The sequence below is a fragment of the Ochotona princeps genome, chromosome 13, assembly GCF_030435755.1.
Source record: "Ochotona princeps isolate mOchPri1 chromosome 13, mOchPri1.hap1, whole genome shotgun sequence".
Taxonomy (NCBI): Eukaryota; Metazoa; Chordata; class Mammalia; order Lagomorpha; family Ochotonidae; genus Ochotona; species Ochotona princeps.
Genome location: NC_080844.1, coordinates 47,351,168 through 47,369,911, shown reverse-complemented (window position 1 = coordinate 47,369,911; position 18,744 = coordinate 47,351,168). Strand labels below are relative to the sequence as shown.

At 54.2% G+C, this 18,744-nt stretch overlaps 2 protein-coding genes across 11 annotated transcripts in view; one reads left to right on the top strand and one right to left on the bottom strand.

The window, feature by feature from the left end:
• The window catches only part of GBF1 (golgi brefeldin A resistant guanine nucleotide exchange factor 1), a 124,374-nt gene extending 119,394 nt beyond the window's left edge, over positions 1 to 4,980 (bottom strand). For 6 of the 10 annotated variants that reach the window (XM_058671833.1, XM_058671834.1, XM_036495831.2 and 3 more), the window contains exon 1: positions 4,712 to 4,979. The gene's annotated coding sequence lies outside the window, so the exon portion shown is untranslated. Of the gene's footprint in view, positions 1 to 4,711 lie in introns of all 10 variants that reach the window. The other 4 variants (XM_058671831.1, XM_058671832.1, XM_058671835.1 and 1 more) reach the window with 1 other exon arrangement.
• Positions 4,981 to 9,436: 4,456 nt separating this feature from the next.
• On the top strand, positions 9,437 to 18,650 carry PITX3 (paired like homeodomain 3). Its single transcript, XM_012925491.2, has 4 exons — positions 9,437 to 9,719; positions 17,033 to 17,158; positions 17,273 to 17,475; positions 17,745 to 18,650. The coding sequence occupies exons 2-4, from the start codon at positions 17,041 to 17,043 to the stop codon at positions 18,330 to 18,332; spliced, it is 909 nt and encodes a 302-aa protein (XP_012780945.1). The 5' UTR covers positions 9,437 to 9,719; positions 17,033 to 17,040; the 3' UTR covers positions 18,333 to 18,650.
• The last annotated feature ends 94 nt before the right edge of the window (positions 18,651 to 18,744 follow it).

Genomic DNA, 18,744 nt, shown 5'->3' with positions numbered 1-18,744 from the left:
TGCCAAGGGCGGGGGGGGGGGGGGATGGCAGGAAGGAACTCAAGTACTTGAGTTACCATATTCTGACTCCCAGGAGGATTAGCAGGAAGCTGGACTTTAGGTGAGACCCAATCCCAAGCATTCCAATCACTCCAATATAGCACATGCACATCACAAGCAGTGGTTTAATCCACTGCACAAGGCCTCCCCCCATGCTGAGGTTTCTTCAGGTGCTACTTGAACTCCCATTTCTTCTGTGAAATAATATGATTCTTTATGTAAGTATCAAGTCTTCAGATATGTGTATGCTGTCATTTGTTCTAAAAAGTTATTGTTTAATTATAAATCAGGATAAGATTAAATAGAGCTGTTATTAGGATATCAATGCATGTATGTGTATTTTAACCCAATCAATGCACACTGTAAGGCCCATCCTTCCTCCTCCCATTTCTCTTCTGTCTGTCTCACACACACACACACAGGCTTCTGGAGGGTGTAGAATATTAGGGAGGAGCAACTGAACTCAGTCACTCTAGATCCTATGCTAAGTTTCTCCTTCTACAAGTTGTCCTTACCCAATTAGCAACTAGATTCTCCAACTGCAAAGACCCCTTGGTGTTCTTTTTCATAACACCCTAGTACAGCACAGACCTATACCAAGATAATCCTGACAGGCTTTCTGAGAGGCTAGACGGTAGCAGGGAGCTGAATGACCCTCATTAGACCTTTCCAATGGCTATCCATGCTCAATTTCATTAATAGCCCCAAGAAGTACCAGAGAGACAGAGCTTACAACACTTCTAGAGCCATCCAAGGAATACAGCATAGTTCTGGGTGAATAATTGAACCAGTGAACAATCTAGTGGACTCAAGAAATTTACTCAAAGGGTGGAAGCAAAATAAAGTCAAACTAGGAAAAAAGTTGGTGCCCTCACTGATCAGGGTTAGAAAATCCTTCCAGACCCGTTCATCAAGTGACCAGTCCTGCTAAGCCCTGCCATGCCACCTCCCCCGTCCTGAGCAGCTGACTACCTCAATTCTGCATGCCAGGCAAAACCACTGGGTGAGGTACAAAGATGTGCCCTCTATCAGACTGGAGATGAAATTAGAACAAAGTATCTCTCTCATATTTTAATCATTCAAGCCACAACACGTGTAAGAATGACAGCAAAACAGGACAAAGAAAGAAGTCTGTGTGATTTCCCATACAGAATATCAGTAATAGCACCTCTTAAGGCCTGCCCATCTTGCGTATCAGGCAGTATCATTCATTGGCCACTGGGCAGAAGCCAGAACACACACTTTTTTTGGTCTACACAAAGTTTAACAAAAAGGGCCCAATGCAATGGCTCAGTGGCTAAATCCTTTTCTTGCAACCACCAGGATTCCACATGGACATCGGCTCATGTCCCGGCTGCTCCACTTCTGATTCAGCTCATGCTTGTGGCCTGGGAAACCAGTCAAGGAAGGCCCAAAACCTTAAGACCCTGCACCTGTGTGGGAGGCCCAGAAAAAAATCATGACTCCTGGCTCCTGGCTTCAGATCAGTGCAGCTCCAGCCATTGCAGCCACCTGGGGAGTGAATCAACCAATGGAAGATCTTTCTGTCTGTCCTTCTCTCTGTAAATCTGACTTTCCAGTAAAGACAAATAAATCTCTTAAAAAAAAAACAGTTTGACAAAAAAAAAAAAAAAAAAAAAAAAACTTAACTCGCAGTCAGTAATTAAAAGACACAATGATCTAGATTTCCAGCTTGTAAAAAATAGGAAGTCTGGCCAGGCTGTGTCCACTCTCTGAATGGTAGCAATCTGTTTAATAAGTAGCAGCTGCCTCCTTTAAATAAGGGCACAGGTTCCTCAGTAAACTACTGTTCCCCATTCCTGCTTAATTCACTTCACAACATTACTTTCCTGGGACACTTAAGCATTTGAACTTGCAAACTCCTGGCTCATTACTTTGCCATCACACTGCCATGATTCTTTATGCTATTACTGCTTCTAGGATCACTTTCACTACTACAGAAACAGGTCATTACTTCCATAATCACTTCCGCTGCCACTGGGGCTCCATATCAGCACATCACTCTTACATTTTCATTCAACTAAACTATAGTTGATCACACTAAAAAATAAAAAAAGAGAAATACCAGAAGCTGAAGAACAACCCATTACATTTACATGACTACCTGGGGTGAAATGAACTTCTCCTTTTCTCTTCACCTCAACCCCCTGTAACCCTAACAGCAGAACCATTCTACTCAGTCACACTGAACCACAGGGATCAAGTGTGGTCAATGAATTTGAAGTAGTATGATCCAAAGGCCAGGATGGCACTTCTAGTTAGTGCACCACAAACACAGCGAGCCACCTCAAAGGCAAGAACTGTGCTTTCTTCCTCTCCAGCTATCCACAGCTGGCACTCTCAGTATCCCATCAATGAAGTGATTATCTAAAAGTGGAAGTCATCCTAACCTCAGATACAGACCAAACAGCAGTGAACTCTGAGATTTTTGAGTTCACTCCAGGGTTGGTGCCCAACTTTGGAAGAGATGTGTCTACAACCTGAGACCCTGTGGAGCCAACAAATGCCACTGTTAAGACTGTCTCTACAGTCACCATTAAAAAGATGGTAGGCGGTGGAGGTTGGGAAAGACCAAAACACAGAATAGGTCCTGGTGTTCCACAGCTCAGAGGGCTGACCACGGCTCACAACAGAGCACCAACTCCTGTGTAAGGACCTAGAAGACAGGAACTGACAGGCTCTAAAACAGAAGGAAAACACAGAACAATAAGATGCAACTTTCCAGGTGTGACCAGTTTACATTGTATACATGTGTTAAGATTTGCACAGCACCCAATGAACATGTACAAGTATTATATATGAATACATCTTCATACTTTTCACACTAAAAAAATTTTCTTAAGAAGCTCAAATACAAGTCTTGAAGAACAAATTTCTGGGTTGTGGGCGGAGGTTAAAATTATTTCTATCTGGAAAAATCATTCCATTCTAGAATGAATTCTATCCAGAACAGGACTTTTTAATTAAACAAGGGAGGACATCTGATAGTTCTTTTAGTCACTTGCGGAAAAAGGTTGGACTGCTCACTCTATGCACCCAGAGATCAGCCTGCCTGGGAGCAGAGCACATCCACTCAGCAGGGCAGTGGCCCACGTGACCCAAGTAGACCCATCAAACCGCACAGTTCCTCAGCTGTGTCATTCTGTCTGCCACTTTCAACTACTCCTTGAAAGTTCCACAACTTACATTAGCCAGTTACAATAAAGGTGAATAGTTTTCCATACCACTCCATCTTATTTCTTTTAAATAGATAAATGTAAACTGCATTACACACACACACACACACACACACACACACACACACGATTCCCCAGGGCAAAGGGACTTAGGTAAGAACAACCTGAGTTCAGTCATTTCAAGATCCCAAGTAAGCAGTTTTCCTAACAGCACAATCTCTCCACACAACAGTGAAAATGCCTTTCTGCCTGCCAGGGCCAGAGGCCAACCCCAAGTCCTGATCACACACTAAGACTAATCCTATGGGCAGGTAATCCTCAGGAACAAAAACACGCTGAAAGACAACAGGCCGAGCCTGTGTTGAACCCTATCACAGGCTCCCCACAAGCCAACACCCACACATGCATAAACCGAGTGGGTCCAAAGCCCACCCTTTCTCTTCTATCTCCCCCAGGCCTTCTGTACCTGGATGAAGGGTACCTGGACTTCCCTGCTGTGTACTCAAAAGCAAGATCTATGCTACACACCATTCCTAAAAGCATGCTTCACTCCTGAAGAACTGTTATAGCTTCACAACACAGCCTTTTCTCAAATGACACATGAACATCCTTTTGCCCTTAGAGACCCTCTCTGGTGCTGCTGCCCTGTCCCTCCCCCAAGTCATGGTGCCTCTGTCATAACTCGCTTTCACCCACCATCAATAAGGGGCTAAGAGCACTAAACTTTGCCAGACTCCGAACCCGTCTCTGCTCTTGGACAAGTGTAACCTAACAGACAGGTTTCCCAGCGACTCAACCACCTGCTTGGGTCAAGTGATGAGCAAATCTCCAGGGGATGTGCCAGCCCAAGCATATGCCAGAAGAAAAAACCTGTAGAAGAGTGAATAAGAGAAGAAACGGGCCCAGAAGGTGAATCAGCCTGCAGGAGGGACCTCTCTCCTGGCTCAAATGCCCAGGCTGCTGGGCAGTGGGCAGGAAGCCCGCCACACGTGTCTGTCCACCTGAGTCTGGGTCTTACAGGTTTCTCCATCCAGCATGCCTGAAGCGACTCAGGTGCACCGACAAAACCTTTACCCAGCAGCTCCCGAGAGGCGCCACCTAAGGTCTAAAACCCAACTCTTAAAACATGCCGCTTAGATGACTTTCAGCTTTGAGGGACTGGACTCTTTACGAACGTACAGAAAGCTCCAGAATACATGAGCGGAAGGCTTAGGAGGAAAGCTGAAAGAATTCGGGCATCCGCAAAGGATTCAATGTCTGGGCTGCAATCGCCTGTCCCGGGGCAGGGTCCTGACCTTTGCCCCCTGCATGCTTCCCAGTTCCCTCCCACAACCCCTGCCGCGCCTTCTTCTTGCCCCATTAGTCCTTAACCCACCCTGGCTCTCCTAACGTCAAGGCCCTTGCCCCGTATTCCTTATCGTGCCGTCAGAGAGGCCTTCGCGACACGGGAACTCCGGGGAAGAGACTTCGCTGACCTGTCAGCGGATCCAAAATGGCGGGGCCTAGTCCCAGGACCCGCAGCCGCTGCTCATGTCTAGTCCGGCTTCCCGGAGGCGTCTCCGAGTGGTTCTCCCGGTTCTGGCGGCAGATGGGAAAGGGGAAGGAGCCTGCACTCTGCAGGTGGAGGTCGAAGTCGGCGTGGGACCACACGGCCGGCAGCAGGAGTTAGCCGGGACCGCCGGTAAAAGCCGGATACCTTCCCTGTCAGCTCACTGACGTGGTAACTAGCCTCAGTCTAGCCCGCTGCCTGGTAACTGCGCGAGGCCCGCTTCACACAGCCAATCACATCTTGGTACCGCGGAAAGTGGCGTTCCAGCCACCCAATCCAAGAAAAGAAATGGGCCTGGGGTTGGGGTGATGCCTAAAGGGGACGAGATCGCACGGGAAAGAAGAGGATAGGTAGGGAACAGCCAACAGAGACGAGAACTCTCTGAGTGACAGTTTCAAAAGCCAATTAAGAATGGGGATTTGTGCTGGGCGGTTGGAGAGGCGGAGTTCTGTAGAGTTCGGTTGCAGTGTGGGGTTTGGCAGTGGCTGCTGGGCATTATGGGGAGGAAAGCTATGATTTGCTGGAAAGGGGGCGGGTCAGTTTTGAGAGCTGGAGCGAGCGCCCCTACACCTTGCGTCTGCCACCACATCCCATCCAGATCACCTGGACCAATACCATGCCTTTTCGAAGCCGCTGTGGACTCCTTCCCTCCAAAACCAGCCTGGCGGTCCAAACTCTTCCCCGCCCTTCGGTCTGTTTGCCGAGGTTTAGTTTCTCATAGGTGTGTCAGTCCCATCTTAACTCAGCTTCAGCATCGCCTGTCCAATTACTACCATCTGGAAATAGAGCAAATGAGGGGCTGCAGAGATCCTGGATATCAAAATCAAGTCCCGCATTTTACAGAGCAGGATACCGGGAGTGCACAGCTGGCCCGCATAGCTCGCTTCCCAACAACGCAGCTGAGAAACAACCGCAGGTGGCTTTACTCCCAGTTCCTCTCATTTTTACTGCCCCTTCCTGCCTCTCATGTTTGAGTCTATCAGGCTGTGACTTCCAGCTCTGCACCTCATACCAAACCCTGGACACACCTACTGGGTGCGAAGCTAATTGCCCAAGGTACTCCAAGTTACCATGGTCAGGAAATTGAAACCTTTCTCGTTTGCCCTACAAGTTACTAGAGGCTTTGACAGTTGGATGTCCACCCTCATTCTTCTGCAGGACTCACCAACCCCAATCCACACCAACTGCTTCCTCTCCTTGCAAGAAATAAAGAGGTTAAGTCAGGCAACCTGTGTGGCAAACAGCAGGGTAAGCCTCCCATATCTGCTTCTTATCTACCTGTTAATGCAAGAGAGAGGCAACAGGTGATGGCCAAGTCCTCAAGTCCCTGCCACCCACGTGGGAGACCTGGATGGATGGTCCTAGTATCAGCCCGGCACAGCCTCAGCTGTTACAGGCATTTGGGGTGTGAGCCAGCAGGTGGAAATCCATTCTCTTTCTCTATTATCTTTCTCTCCATCCCATGCAAATAAATACAGGTTTTCCACAGAAAAGATAAAAAAGAAGTTGCTAAGATATTTGATATTTAAAGTTACCTGGAAATGAGAGTGTGTGGGATGAAAACAGGAAACTGGATGTTCTCTTTGAGAAACCAGCACCCAGGGATCCCTGCAGACCCAGATAAGTCTACTGGGGGAGGCAATGAGAAGAAATAGTAACTGTCCACACAACACCTCACATTTATGGATGACCCACATCCAGGGATGCCCCATACCTAAGGCCACAGGAATAAGGTCTCAAAACCAGACATCCCAACACCATCCCTGTACTGCAATCTTCCAACCTGAAGAACTCATCCGACTTCAGCAACAGTTGAATAACTCCCTGCACCTGCACACTGGATTCCTGGTCTCTGGCTCCAACTAAGGACCTTTCTCTTTCACCCAAAGGAAACCAGGGGAAAGAATACACACACACACCATGACATCTCTTTCCATTGTACTTCTGAGCCATTTTTCTCTTCTTTTGAAAATCAGAATCAATCTCCTGGCCCCTTCTTAGGCTGAGGTCAAAGAGAGCCTGGAGAGCCAAATGGAAAATTCTCTTCAGGGGGCTAAAACCTCCCACCCCTCATCTCCACCTCCACAGACCTCCCAAAATCCATCACTCCAGAAATATGTCAGTGTGTGTCAGAGATGGATGAGAGAGGCCTGACAATTCCCTAGCCCCTCCTAAATATGGACCAACAACATCTTCATAGGTAGAACATTTCTCTGAGATGCAAACCTGACAAATACATGGTTTCTACATCATTGATGGGAATAGAAAGATGAAGAAGACATGCTATTGCCCTTGTAAATCTTAGTCTCAGGATGGAAAGCACGAGTTGATCCATTCCACAGAGTGAGTGGGATAATAGTGGGTATGCATGTGGAGGGTCCAGGAGCCAGGGTTGGACCCAGAACTTTGGGGAGAGCTTCCTGAGGAGAATAAGACCTGAGTGCAGCCCAGGAGGATGGATGGGAGATGGGATACAGGTTGGTTGATATCACAGAAAAGGCCAAAGGTATACAGGAAATCACTAGGGGATTGGGGACAAGACAGAGTCAGGTCCTAAGGGCTCATGCTAGGCTAGGGAACTTGACCTTCATCTTTTTTTCATATTATCTCTTCTTATTTCTACATTTTCATTTTGACATTTTTACTTAAGCATACTTTTTTTAAAGATTTATTTTTATTAGAAAGTCAGATTTATAGAGAGAAAGAGAGAAGGAGAGAAAGATCCTCCATCCGCTGGTTCACTCCCCAAGCCGAAGTAATGGCCAGAACTAAGCCGGTCCGGAGTCAGGAGCCAGGAGCCTCTTCCAGTCTCCCAAACAGGTACAGGTCCCAAGGCTTTGTGGAATCCTTGACTGCTTTCCCAGGCCACAAGCAGGGAGCTGGATGGGAAGTGGAGCAGTTGATGCATGAACCAGTACCCATATGGGATTCTGGCACATGCCAGGCAAGGACTTAAGCCATTAGGTTACTGTGCCAGACCCAAACATACATTTTTTGAGTTACAAAATATTTGTATTTCAAAAGTAGATGAGAAATCTGGACTGCAAAATCATTTTCTTCCAGCTTTTCTCCAGTTCTTTAACTTTCAGATATATGTATAAATGTGTGTATGTATGAAAAAGACACAGCATTTTAATATTTTACAAGCTGTCTTGTTGTTGTTGCTATTGTTGACCCGAGCTTGTCAGTGAACTTCGCCTTTTCCCGCTGTCTTTGATTTCACACTTGGTATATGATGCAACCTTGGCCAATCTTTTCTAGACTGAAGCTAGTAAAGAAGCAATACTTTTCTAATTGACCTTCATCTTGCAAGCAATCAGAAACCGCTGAAGGATTTCAAGAAGGACATTCATATAGAGACCACCGCAATGACTCAATTGGGTAATCCTCAGTCGACAGCGCACACGTTCGCTGGTTCATGTCCCCGCTGCTCATCTTCCCATCCAGCTCCCTGTTTATGGGCTGGGAAAGCAGCAAAGAATAGCCCAAAGTCTTGAGACCCTGCACAAACGTGGGAGACCCAGAGGGGGCTCAGCTCTAGCCGTTGTGGCCATTTGGGGAGTGAATCAGCGGATGGAAGATCTTTCTGTGTCTCCTTTGATCTGTCTTTCCAATAAAAATAAATAAATCTTAGGGGGAAAAGTGGGGCATATGAATAGTTGTATTCATTCTCAGAGCATTTTATGGGACTGGGCTTGGGACTTATCAGGGGCACCCAAGCAATCTGCTTAAGTCTACCTGTTCCTTAGACACCTGTCTGGTCCCTGGTGCACACTAAGGCCGCACCCACAGGACGGACTCCAGCACCACTTCAGGAAAACAGCCGCGACAAGCGGAGGACGCGGACTGCGGAGCCAACTGCACACGCCTCGGAGGAGCCCTAGCCTGAGCCCAGAGAGGCAGAGAGGGCCCCTTTGGAACCAGGGGTGGGGAGAGATCCCTTCAGGTCCAAGATCCCTTCAGGGCGGTGCGACTTAGCGGCAGAACGGGACTCCCACTTTGGCTTATCTCATTCACAAAGCCGCCTTCTTCCAAAAAGTGGGGAGGGGAGGAGAGAACAGCAAAGAAAAAGAGAACGATGTTAGTTAGGGAAAGGGGAGCGGAGATACCGCAGGAGAAATTAGTCTTTCCAAGTGGCAGGCCAGAGAGGAGAGAGGCAAACATCAAGAGCAAAGCAGCGGAGGAGAAAGAAGGGGGCGGGGGAGGGAAGCGAGACGTAGGAGGATTGGAACGGAGACAAACGGGCGAAAAGACGGACAGCGACAAGTGCAGAAAATCGGCGAAACTTGAGCGGCAGTGAAGTCTGAGCCCTGAGACTCGGCGGCCCTGCGCGCCTTCCCACCTGGCGCCCCGGCAGCCCTCTGCCCCAGCAAGGCTCCACTTCGCTCCGGGCAGCGGCTCGGGCCCCACTTCGCCGCCACCCAGCCAGCCCAGCTCCCCGGGGCGAGCCAGCGTTCTCGCCACCGCTTGTCCCGCCGCACTCCGCCAGAGCGTCCCAGCTGGAACGCGGCCCGGCCACGTGGGGAGGGGCGTGGCCCAGCTGCGAAGGAGCGCTTCCGATTGGCCAGGAGGCGGGCTTCCTTGCGACCCCGCCCGCAGGACCCCTCCCCCCCGAAGGCGGGGCCTGAGGACTCACAGCTGGAATGGGCGGGGTCCGGGTCGCGCAGCTGGAAAGGGGCGGGGCCTGAGGCGTGCGACTGGCCGCTGCGGGCTGGGGGCGCCCTGGGCTGCCATAAAGTGAATGGGCGCCGGCGGGGGGTGGCAGTCCGCGGCCAGGCGCGCTCTCTGGGAGCGCAGGAGCCCAGCTGCGGCCCGGGAGCAGGGGGGGCGGCCCCCACCCAGGCCGGCTGTCCGGCCCCTGGCCCCTGCCTGCCTTCCAGATCGCCGCCGCCACTGCTGCCGCTGCCCGGAGTCAGCCTGCTGCCGGACGCACTGTGAGTGCTTGGCCACGCGGGGCTTAGGGATTCACGGGGCAGAGGGGTCGCAGCCCGACCTTGGGACCCCTGGTATGGGACCCGGCAGGGCTGAACTCAGGGACTAGGGGGACAAGTCGACACTAGCAAGACGAACTGTAGTCCCGGAGGCTAGAACTTAGGGAAAGGGAAACTCGGGGGATACAGGATGACCCGGGAGACCGGGAAAGGGGAAAGAATTCGGGGTCCCCGAGCGAAACCGGAGACATCAAGCCAGGACGTGGGGCTGAGGGGGTTCCAAGAGGCGCCGGCTGGGGGGTCTGAAAACCATTACCCAGAGACTGCTCGGGAATCCGGGGACACGGGACCAGCGGCCGCGACTGAAAGCGGCTGGCTTCAGAGACCTGGCCAGCCCGGAGCCGTTTTGGGCACCCAGTGGGGGGGGTTGTTGGCCGCGCCAGGCTCTGCTGGACCGGGACTCCAGTGAGGGGAGCGGTGGCGCGGTGGGGCGGAGGGGGGACGGTCTGGCTACACCCGTTCCCCTTCCCAGCTGCACGGTTGGAATAGGAGCTGTGTTGTGAGAGCCTGGCCACAGGTCAGATGGCCGCGGTACGGGCAGCAGGGCCAAGGCTGGGCAGCCCGGGTGGGTTTAGCTCGAGGGTGTCAGGGACCATTAGAGTCCCTGGGTGGGACCGAGTGGAATCAGACTGAATGTCCGCGGGCGGCACGTGAGGAGTGTCCGCGGTGACAAAGTGGGTTTCTCCCGGAGCAAGCGCCGTGTTGCAGTGAGCGTACAGAATGTCCCTGGCCGGGTGGCCTGTCCATCCTCCCGGGGCAGCGCCTGCCCAGCTGCTGCGTGTGCGATGGGTCACTTCGATTTCCAGCTCACACTCTGCGAATTTGTTTCGGCGCCTGCGGACTAACTGGGAGCATGAACGTGCTGCCCTGCTGGGATCAGGGAGCTCAGGGTGTAAGCTACTTACTGCCCGGCTTTGGGGTGAGGCGGCCTGGCCCAGAATCTAGCATCCCTCTGGGTTTCCAGAATCCAGAGTGGAGGAGAGAAGGCCAAGGTTGGGGCTGCTGGCCGGAAAGGAAGGAATGAGTCCCAAAGGGCAGGGAGGGAAAGGAGCAGGGAGCAAACTTTCAGGCAACTAAGAGCAATTTAGCCCACTGGACAAACCCAGACTTCTTGCCTGGCTGTCCCAAACCAACAGAGGCAGGGAGTGCAGTGCCTGAGCCAGGCAAACCTGGTTTCCCGCTAGCGTCCTCAGCTCCACCAGTCCCAACACCACGAGGTGCACCAACAGGAGATGGCAAGGGGAATGTGGGATTCCAGACTTCGGGGTCCAGTACCAGGCCTGATTGGCCCTCTGAGTTTGGCTAGAAAGGGTATTTTGGTCTCACCCTGCTGCTGTGTTTGCTCTGCCTGTAGCTGCAGCAGGGTCCTGCCCTCTGTGGTTACACACAAGGACCACCCTCCCAGACACCAACTCTGCAGCCAGAGTCCAGTTCAAATGACGAGGACAGACCAGAGAGAGCTCGCTGGGCCTGTGTAAGGGAGCAGGATGGCACAACGGGAGGACGGCATGCTCAGGGGCACCAGGGCAAAGCCGAGCATTTAGCAACACACAGTCTAATCAGTGGGTCTCCACCTTTCTCGTGCTCTGCTCCTGAGTGACCTACATGCATGCTCCCCACACTCCCACCTGCATTGGACCATGCTGTTTCTCAAGAGCCCCCACCCCTTTGGTTCCTTGCCTTGTTTTGGTGAGTTTAGAGCTCCCTCCATTAGCACCACCACACTCAGACCTGCTTTTCAGGGACTTCTGCTCCATTTGCCTTTGAAATTCCAGCAAAATTTCAGGGAAGGATTAGGACAGGTGTTAGGCAGAATTTCCCAAAGACTTTGACCAGAGCTCTGCTCCTGCTGGTGAGGGATATTGACTTGATGAAACTGGCTTGGAAACAAAAGGCAGAACCTCTCCCGGGTCTTGCATACAACAACGCAGCTGAGTGTGTGCCTGGCCACAGGCTTTTAGGCGCCAGTCACAGCCCCCAGAGAATGCACAGGGTCTGGCTAGAGAGAGCACATCCCGGAGCGGACGTCTGTGGAGGGTGAAACAAGATGGATGGAAACCCACCAGATACTAAAATGTCTTAAAAAAAAAAAAAGCAGAAGGCTTGCTTGCTCCCCAAATCCTGAAGCTAGAGATGAGGAGGGTCTCTTAGGGCGGCAAGCAGGAAAATGTTCTGTGGCACATGGCCGGCGGTACACTCGCAGAGCTGACTTTCAGAGGGGGTGGCAGAGTCAGGAAGTGGCGGTAGAGTCCTTCAGGGTTTGGGAGGATCTTGTCAGAGTTACAAATGGCTACAGGCAGGAGGGGGCGAGTGAGGCATGGGACGTCCAGTGCCCTGGGCTCAGACCCCCTCCACATGTGTAGCCTTGGACACTGTCCTGTCATGCATGGCAGTTGTGAGAATGAAATGGAGCCATGTATGTAAAAGTCCTTTGCAAATGGGGACATGTCTTAGAAATAAGAAGTATTGTTACTAATATTATGCCCAAACTGCAGGTCCCCTGGTGCCACAGGATCTTTGTTTGCAGCAACCAGGAGTTGAGCCTTGAAGCAGGCTGCTCACACACCTGACCCAGACACAGGAAGGAGCTTAAGGGCAGAGGGAATCTCCTGTCCCAGGCTCTTGATGTCAGCCACTGCTTGTGCCCCTCTCTGAGAATTCTGGGTAGTACCCCAAACAACCAGCCTCTCTCCAGGGGCCCAAAATCCTGCTGTCATGTGTGCCTGCCCACCCTGCTCACTGTGAACATCAGGTCTGGACACAGAGGGCAGGGTCACAGCTGATGTGGAGGTGTATGGAGAGCAACCTGGGCCAGTGCCATCCTGTGAGTCCTACTCACTCTAGAGGAGGTTCGGAGGAGACGGGAACTAACGTTCAGGATTCATTAACTCCCAAACTTTAGGGTGTCTGGAGTGTCCGTGGTCACCACCAGAGAAATGGGAGAAAGAGAAAAGGAAGGTGGTGGTGGGGGCGGAAGGTTCAAGGAATGGAGAGCGGTCAGAAGAAGGAAAGGAATGGCTCCCACAACTCACTGTGCTCCTTCCACCCTGGGGGCACCCTTCTTCCCTAACCACCCCCCCTCAACGCCACATCCATTCTGCTCACCATTGCCAAGCAAAGGAGGCAAGGCAGCTGCTTTTGGGGATCTCTGCTATCTACATATCTCCAGAGACCCCATCCCTGAGGGAGTGGGGAGAGTAAGGTTTGCTTCTCCATAGGGCTGGAGTGGGAAAAGGCGGGCTGGAGTGGGAGGGATGAAAAGCAGCCCATCTCCTCCCCCAAAACTGGATGGGAGTGGGGTGTGTGCTTCACTTTTAAACTACAGTAAGTGCAGTTGGAGTGTGCCCTAGAACACAAACTCCGCTTGAATCTTGTCAAGCTGGAAACAAAGCCACGTCCTGCTCCTGGCATCCATTTCAGGGCTTGCCGCTGGTTTTCCAGAGCAGGTGTTCCTTTTGACAGACCTTTGGGATTTCTAGACATTCCAGTCCAGACTGTGTTGGGGCCGCACCCCCCATCTTGGACCCTCTTTGGAGTCCTGTCCATTTTGACCCTTCTTTTCCTGCTATTTGTCCATTGCCCACACTTGCCCCTGCCCCTGAAGCAGCCAAGCTCCATCTCATCCCTGCTGTGTTATTCAGAAGATCCTGGGTCCTTCTCTGAGCCCTGACCTCCCGGTCGGGGCATTGGTTGCATGCCTGCCTTCTGGGACCCTAACACTGACTGTTCCCTTCCTTGGCCTACCATGCCTCCTGGTTTCCCATGATCTGAGGATCAGACCCATTCAATTTCTTTCCATCCTCTGCCTCAATTGACCTCCCCAGACTGGAGGTATCCAGGGGTTGGGCAGTCTGCATTTACTGTTCTTGGGGATCCTTCTTAGCACCTTACACTTGCTGGAGATAACAAGCAAGGAAGGGAGGGTGGTGTGGTGACCTGACTGTCACCTTTTCTGGTCAGCTCCAAACAAAGGTTTGGTTCCATTGCAGTTCTAGGCTGAACCTCCTGCCCTAAGCACTATGATTGCAACCTACCCTGGGTGTTCTCACAGTGGCCCTGCTCCACGCTGCTGGCCTCAGGACCTGAGTGGACCCCAAGGCTGTGGCCCTGCAGCCATTAGGTATGTCCTTGGGAAACAATGCTCCGCAGTCCCTGCCCCCATGGTCTGCCTGGCCTGTGGGCTGCACTCCATACTCTTCATACTCCTCAACATGTTGCCATGTTCAGCAGTGCAGTCCATGCTAGTATAGACTTAGAGTCACAGCATGTTTGCAGGCCCTCCAGATGGCCTGGGCTGGGGACCACTACCCCAACACCAGCAGGAGGCCTCAGCTAGGCATCTTTATCAGGGTGCGTCAAAAAGACTGAGGGTGGGCCAGGCAGCCCCCTCCCAGATCTAATCTCCCTGCCACTCTCATCTCTTGACCCTGCCTGGGGTTTCTAAGAAGCATCGACCAATGCTGGGGGCTTCGGGACTTACTGTGTATCTCCCCACCTCCCTGGATGAGTTGGAGTTCCTGGCCTCAGGCGCAACTCCTCAGCTTCATGAGCTCCAGCAGTCTGGGGGAGCTTAATCCCCAGCCAGCCTATCTCCAGTTCAGACTGCAGCTTGCCCCTCCCCTCCCCCTTCGCCTGACCAGCCCACTGGGAATCAGGAGCTCCTGCACCCCCACCCTGGAACCTCGTATTGCCTACCATCCTTTTGTGGTCTTTCCTTTTTCTTCCATTTCTTGGTTGGGGTTCTTCTCAACCTTGGGCGCCCTTCTCTGCAGTTACCAACCTAGTCAAGTGCCTGAAACCCTCATCTTTTCCAGTCCCTGGTGCCCATGTGGCTCCTGGGTTGGGGTCTGTGGCCCATGTTATTGTCACCCTCCTGCCCAGTATCTATCATCCTGCCCACCTGCCCGCCGTGTTCAGGACAATTGTGTTCATAACATGGAATTCACACCCTGTGTGGCAGGTGGCCCCTCTCCTTCACTCACTGGAGAAGGGCCTCTCCTGAAGACAAGTGTCCAGGGGCTTGGACGCTGCGGCAAGGGCAGAGGTGAGAAGGCAGTTAGTAGTCTCTACCCACTCCTCCCACTCACCACTGTGCCCAGTTCATCCAAGGTGCTGACTACAGTGAGCAAGGGAAACAGAACCTCAGGAGAGTTCCAGCCCTGCCCTGAAGACAGGCGGGGATGCAATCCCAAGCTCCTTTGTAGATGCGAAGACATACGCCCAGAGAGGACATTGTCACTTGCCAAGAAAACACAACTTACAAGGTAGGGAGCTAGGATATGAACCCCAGATCGCTTGACTCCAAAAACTAATTCCAGAGGTTCTCCAGGATGATATTCCCCAGAGGGGTCTGGGTACTTCGTGTTGCTTTCTATTTTAATATCCTCATTCTTCTCCCCCACTCAACCCCAGCCCCCTGGCCTGCCCCCACCTCTCTTCTTCCCCTGAGCAGCCGCTACCACAGGATTCCTTGGCTCCTGGGACTGAGGGCTGAGGTTCAGGGGACCGTGGAGGGGGGAGGGCACTGGCTGGCTCTAAAACAGCCCTGCCAGCTGTCCCTGTCACAGAGAGAGGAGCCTGTGGGACGGTGTGTGTCTGCATGTGGAAGCACATGTGTGAGAGAGTGTGTATTTGTGTGCCTCCAGCTCCAAGTCCAAGTGCTTATTATGTCTGAGTGGGGCCGTGTGCGTCTACACGTGTGTCTGTCCGTCTCTGGCACACACAGCCTGCATCAGCTTTCGCAGCCTCCTGCACTCAGGCACTTGCTCTTCCCTGTTCACTCTGCCTCCCTCTGTTGAAAGCTGGGGTGAGACCAAGGCCCAGGTAGGGAAGGCCCGGGGCAGGGGGTGGCGGGAGAGTTGAGAAAACGGCAGAGAGGAGTCTCAGTGGGAAGGGAGAATGGTGATGGTGGGGCTTGGCTTTTTCCCCTAGAAACAGACCACCTTCTCGCTAGCTCTGTGTTGCTCCTATGTCTTCCAGAAAAGTCAGGGACATGTTTAGCATTGCAAGGGAGTCTTGGGTACAAAGTGAAGTCCTTTCCAAGGGTACCCCCTTTCCATCGGGGCATGGCTGAACCAAAGCTCCCTAGTGCCAAGCCTTTGTGTGGCTCCTGACTTCAGACACAGAAGGGAAGAAGAAATAAGAGAAATAAGCCACCCCCACTCGCAACTGCCTTTGCTCCTGACTTCCCAGTTTCAGCTAACCCTGACTCTCTGACCCCAGCAGAAGGCCCTGCAGAAATGGCAGGGACCAGTTCTTAACCTCCTTCCTTGGCCTCTTCCCACCTCCAACCTGGCTGAAAAGGTGGGAGGGGCACAGCTGTGCTCTCAGAACCAGGTGAAGGGGGCATTACCATGAGCAAACACCAGCCACTGCCCATCTGCACCGCCCTGGGAAAGGTGCCTCAGGAATTCCAAGGAGCCAAATGATACACGTCTCCATCAAAGCTAATCCGCCACATCCATGCCAAGCATGCAGCCTGCACTAAGCCACCACTAATGGGGAGGGCATGTCAGGCAGGAAGAGGCCCCGCCCACCCGGCTCTCCTTCCCTCCATCACCCAGCCCTACACTCCGGTTCTGACCTGCACGCATGCAGGTCCCAGGAGAGCCAGCAGGGAAAGCTTGGAGGCAGTACCAAGCTAAGCTCAGGGCAGGGTGTGTGGGCCTGGCAGACACTGCACATGGGATGGAGCAATGACCTGTGGGTGCAGGGCGTGTGCTGCAGCTGTCAGCAGACAGGGCTGGAGCACCTGGTGGAGTTAGCAATCTCTCCGGAAATTGCAGGGCAGCCGAGGAAGAGAGCTGCTCTAGTTGGAAGCAGCCCAGGCCTTGCTAGGCTGTTGTGCTAGCTGAAGCCCTGAAGGGGCTTCCAGGGAGGACCTTCCTTTACGGACACTGCTTCACAGAGAACCTGGCTGTGCCTGGTCCATGGGGACACTGCATACTGGTCTGAGGAGGAGCTGGAGTGCGTGGGGGATATGCTGTGTGTGGTGCATGGTTTCCCTAATTCAATAACTACCCAGCAACACCTGTGCATCAGGCTCAGGTCTGGGTACCCGGCTGCTGCAAAGTGCAGTCTGGGGCTGTCCCTGGGCACAGCACCTCTGAGCACACACCCTGCCCTTTAGGCCATCGCTGCCCCATCTACTCTGGGGCCAATCTACATAGGCTAAGACACCCGGTTAGGAACTCTTGGGCTAACACTCCTGGGAACCCGCTGTGAGCATTAACAGCCTGTCTTCTTTTCCCTCCCAGAGCTCTCCATGGAGTTCGGGCTGCTCAGTGAGGCGGAGGCCCGGAGCCCCGCCTTGTCGCTGTCGGACGCCGGCACTCCCCATCCCCCACTCCCAGAACACGGCTGCAAGGGCCCGGAGCACAGCGGTGAGGGCGCCCCCTTCTGGAGGTGGAGGAGATGGCGGTTCCATCCCTACTTGGGGTGGGACTTGAGTGCCTGGGCGCCCCTTGGTGACATTCTGCTCCCACCTTGGCCCCCAGACTCAGAGAAGGCCTCCGCGTCGCTGCCCGGCGGCTCCCCCGAGGACGGCTCACTGAGGAAGAAGCAGCGGCGGCAGCGCACGCACTTCACCAGCCAGCAGCTGCAGGAGCTGGAGGCCACCTTCCAGAGGAACCGCTACCCCGACATGAGCACGCGCGAGGAGATAGCCGTGTGGACCAACCTCACCGAGGCCCGCGTGCGGGTATGGCCCTCCCCACTCCGCCGGAGCCTTCCCTCCGCGGGTCCCTTGGTGAGCAGCTGAGCACGCAGCAGCCTGAGACCCGACGCCCTCTACCTGTTCCCCACCTCGGGGCTAGGCTCCCCTCCCTTCGCCCCGGCGCCGTTTCCTGTGCCGCTGTTCTCGGGGTGGGCCCCTCCGCGGCCCCTCCAACCCCCCAGTTCCGGCCCCTAAATCTCGAGCCCCGGTGCGAGTGACAGCGCTGATGGCCTCCTCTGTTCCCATGCCCACAGGTGTGGTTCAAGAACCGGCGCGCCAAGTGGAGGAAGCGCGAGCGCAGCCAGCAGGCCGAGCTGTGCAAGGGCGGCTTCGCAGCGCCGCTCGGAGGGCTGGTGCCGCCCTACGAGGAGGTCTACCCTGGCTACTCGTACGGCAACTGGCCTCCCAAGGCGCTCGGCCCGCCGCTCGCCGCCAAGACCTTCCCGTTCGCCTTCAACTCTGTCAACGTGGGGCCTCTGGCTTCGCAGCCCGTCTTCTCGGCGCCCAGCTCCATCGCCGCCTCCATGGTACCCTCGGCCACCGCCGCCCCCGGCACGGTGCCGGGACCCGGGGCCTTGCAGGGCCTGGCCGGGGGTCCCCCCGGACTGGCCCCGGGCGCCGTGTCCTCGGGCGCCGTGTCCTGCCCTTACGCCTCGGCCGCCGCAGCCGCCGCTGCAGCCGCCTCTTCCCCCTACGTCTACCGGGACCCGTGTAACTCGAGCCTGGCCAGCCTGCGGCTCAAGGCCAAACAGCACGCCTCCTTCAGCTACCCGGCAGTGCCCGGGCCTCCCCCGGCCGCCAACCTCAGCCCGTGCCAGTACGCCGTGGAACGGCCCGTGTGAGCGGCCGCCGCCCGTGGACCGTCATCGAGGGCGGGGGCGATCGCCCGCAGCCTCTCCCCCGGACTGGGGTGACCTAGGCTGGCTTGCCCCTGCTCCCTGCCCCGGCCTAGGGTCTGAAAGGGGGCGCTTGGGCAGCTGGGGCGGGGGATGTGCCGGGAGGGGTGCGGGGTGGCAGGCTCAGGGGGGCCATCCCCTCCCGACGCCGAGGGGCTGGACTGCGCCCCCAGCCCCAGATCGCGCCCTTGGGACTAAGAGCAGAACAGGGACCAGCTTGCCCGGGAGGGGGGGGTGGGCGGAGGCGCCTCGGTCCACGCCGCCTTCTCCAGACTCCCTCTCCCCGGTTTTCAATGAAAACGAAATAAACGTGCGCGGACGGTCCGAGGTCTGATGATTCAGAATTGCGGTTGAGTCC

Excerpts from the sequence above, each read along its gene's own strand:
- PITX3 (XM_012925491.2), top strand. The coding sequence starts at position 17,041 with ATGGAGTTCGGGCTGCTCAGTGAGGCGGAGGCCCGGAGCCCCGCCTTG. Across the intron at positions 17,159-17,272 it reads CAAGGGCCCGGAGCACAGCG|ACTCAGAGAAGGCCTCCGCG; the intron begins GTGAGGGCGCCC and ends CTTGGCCCCCAG. Across the intron at positions 17,476-17,744 it reads TCACCGAGGCCCGCGTGCGG|GTGTGGTTCAAGAACCGGCG; the intron begins GTATGGCCCTCC and ends CCATGCCCACAG.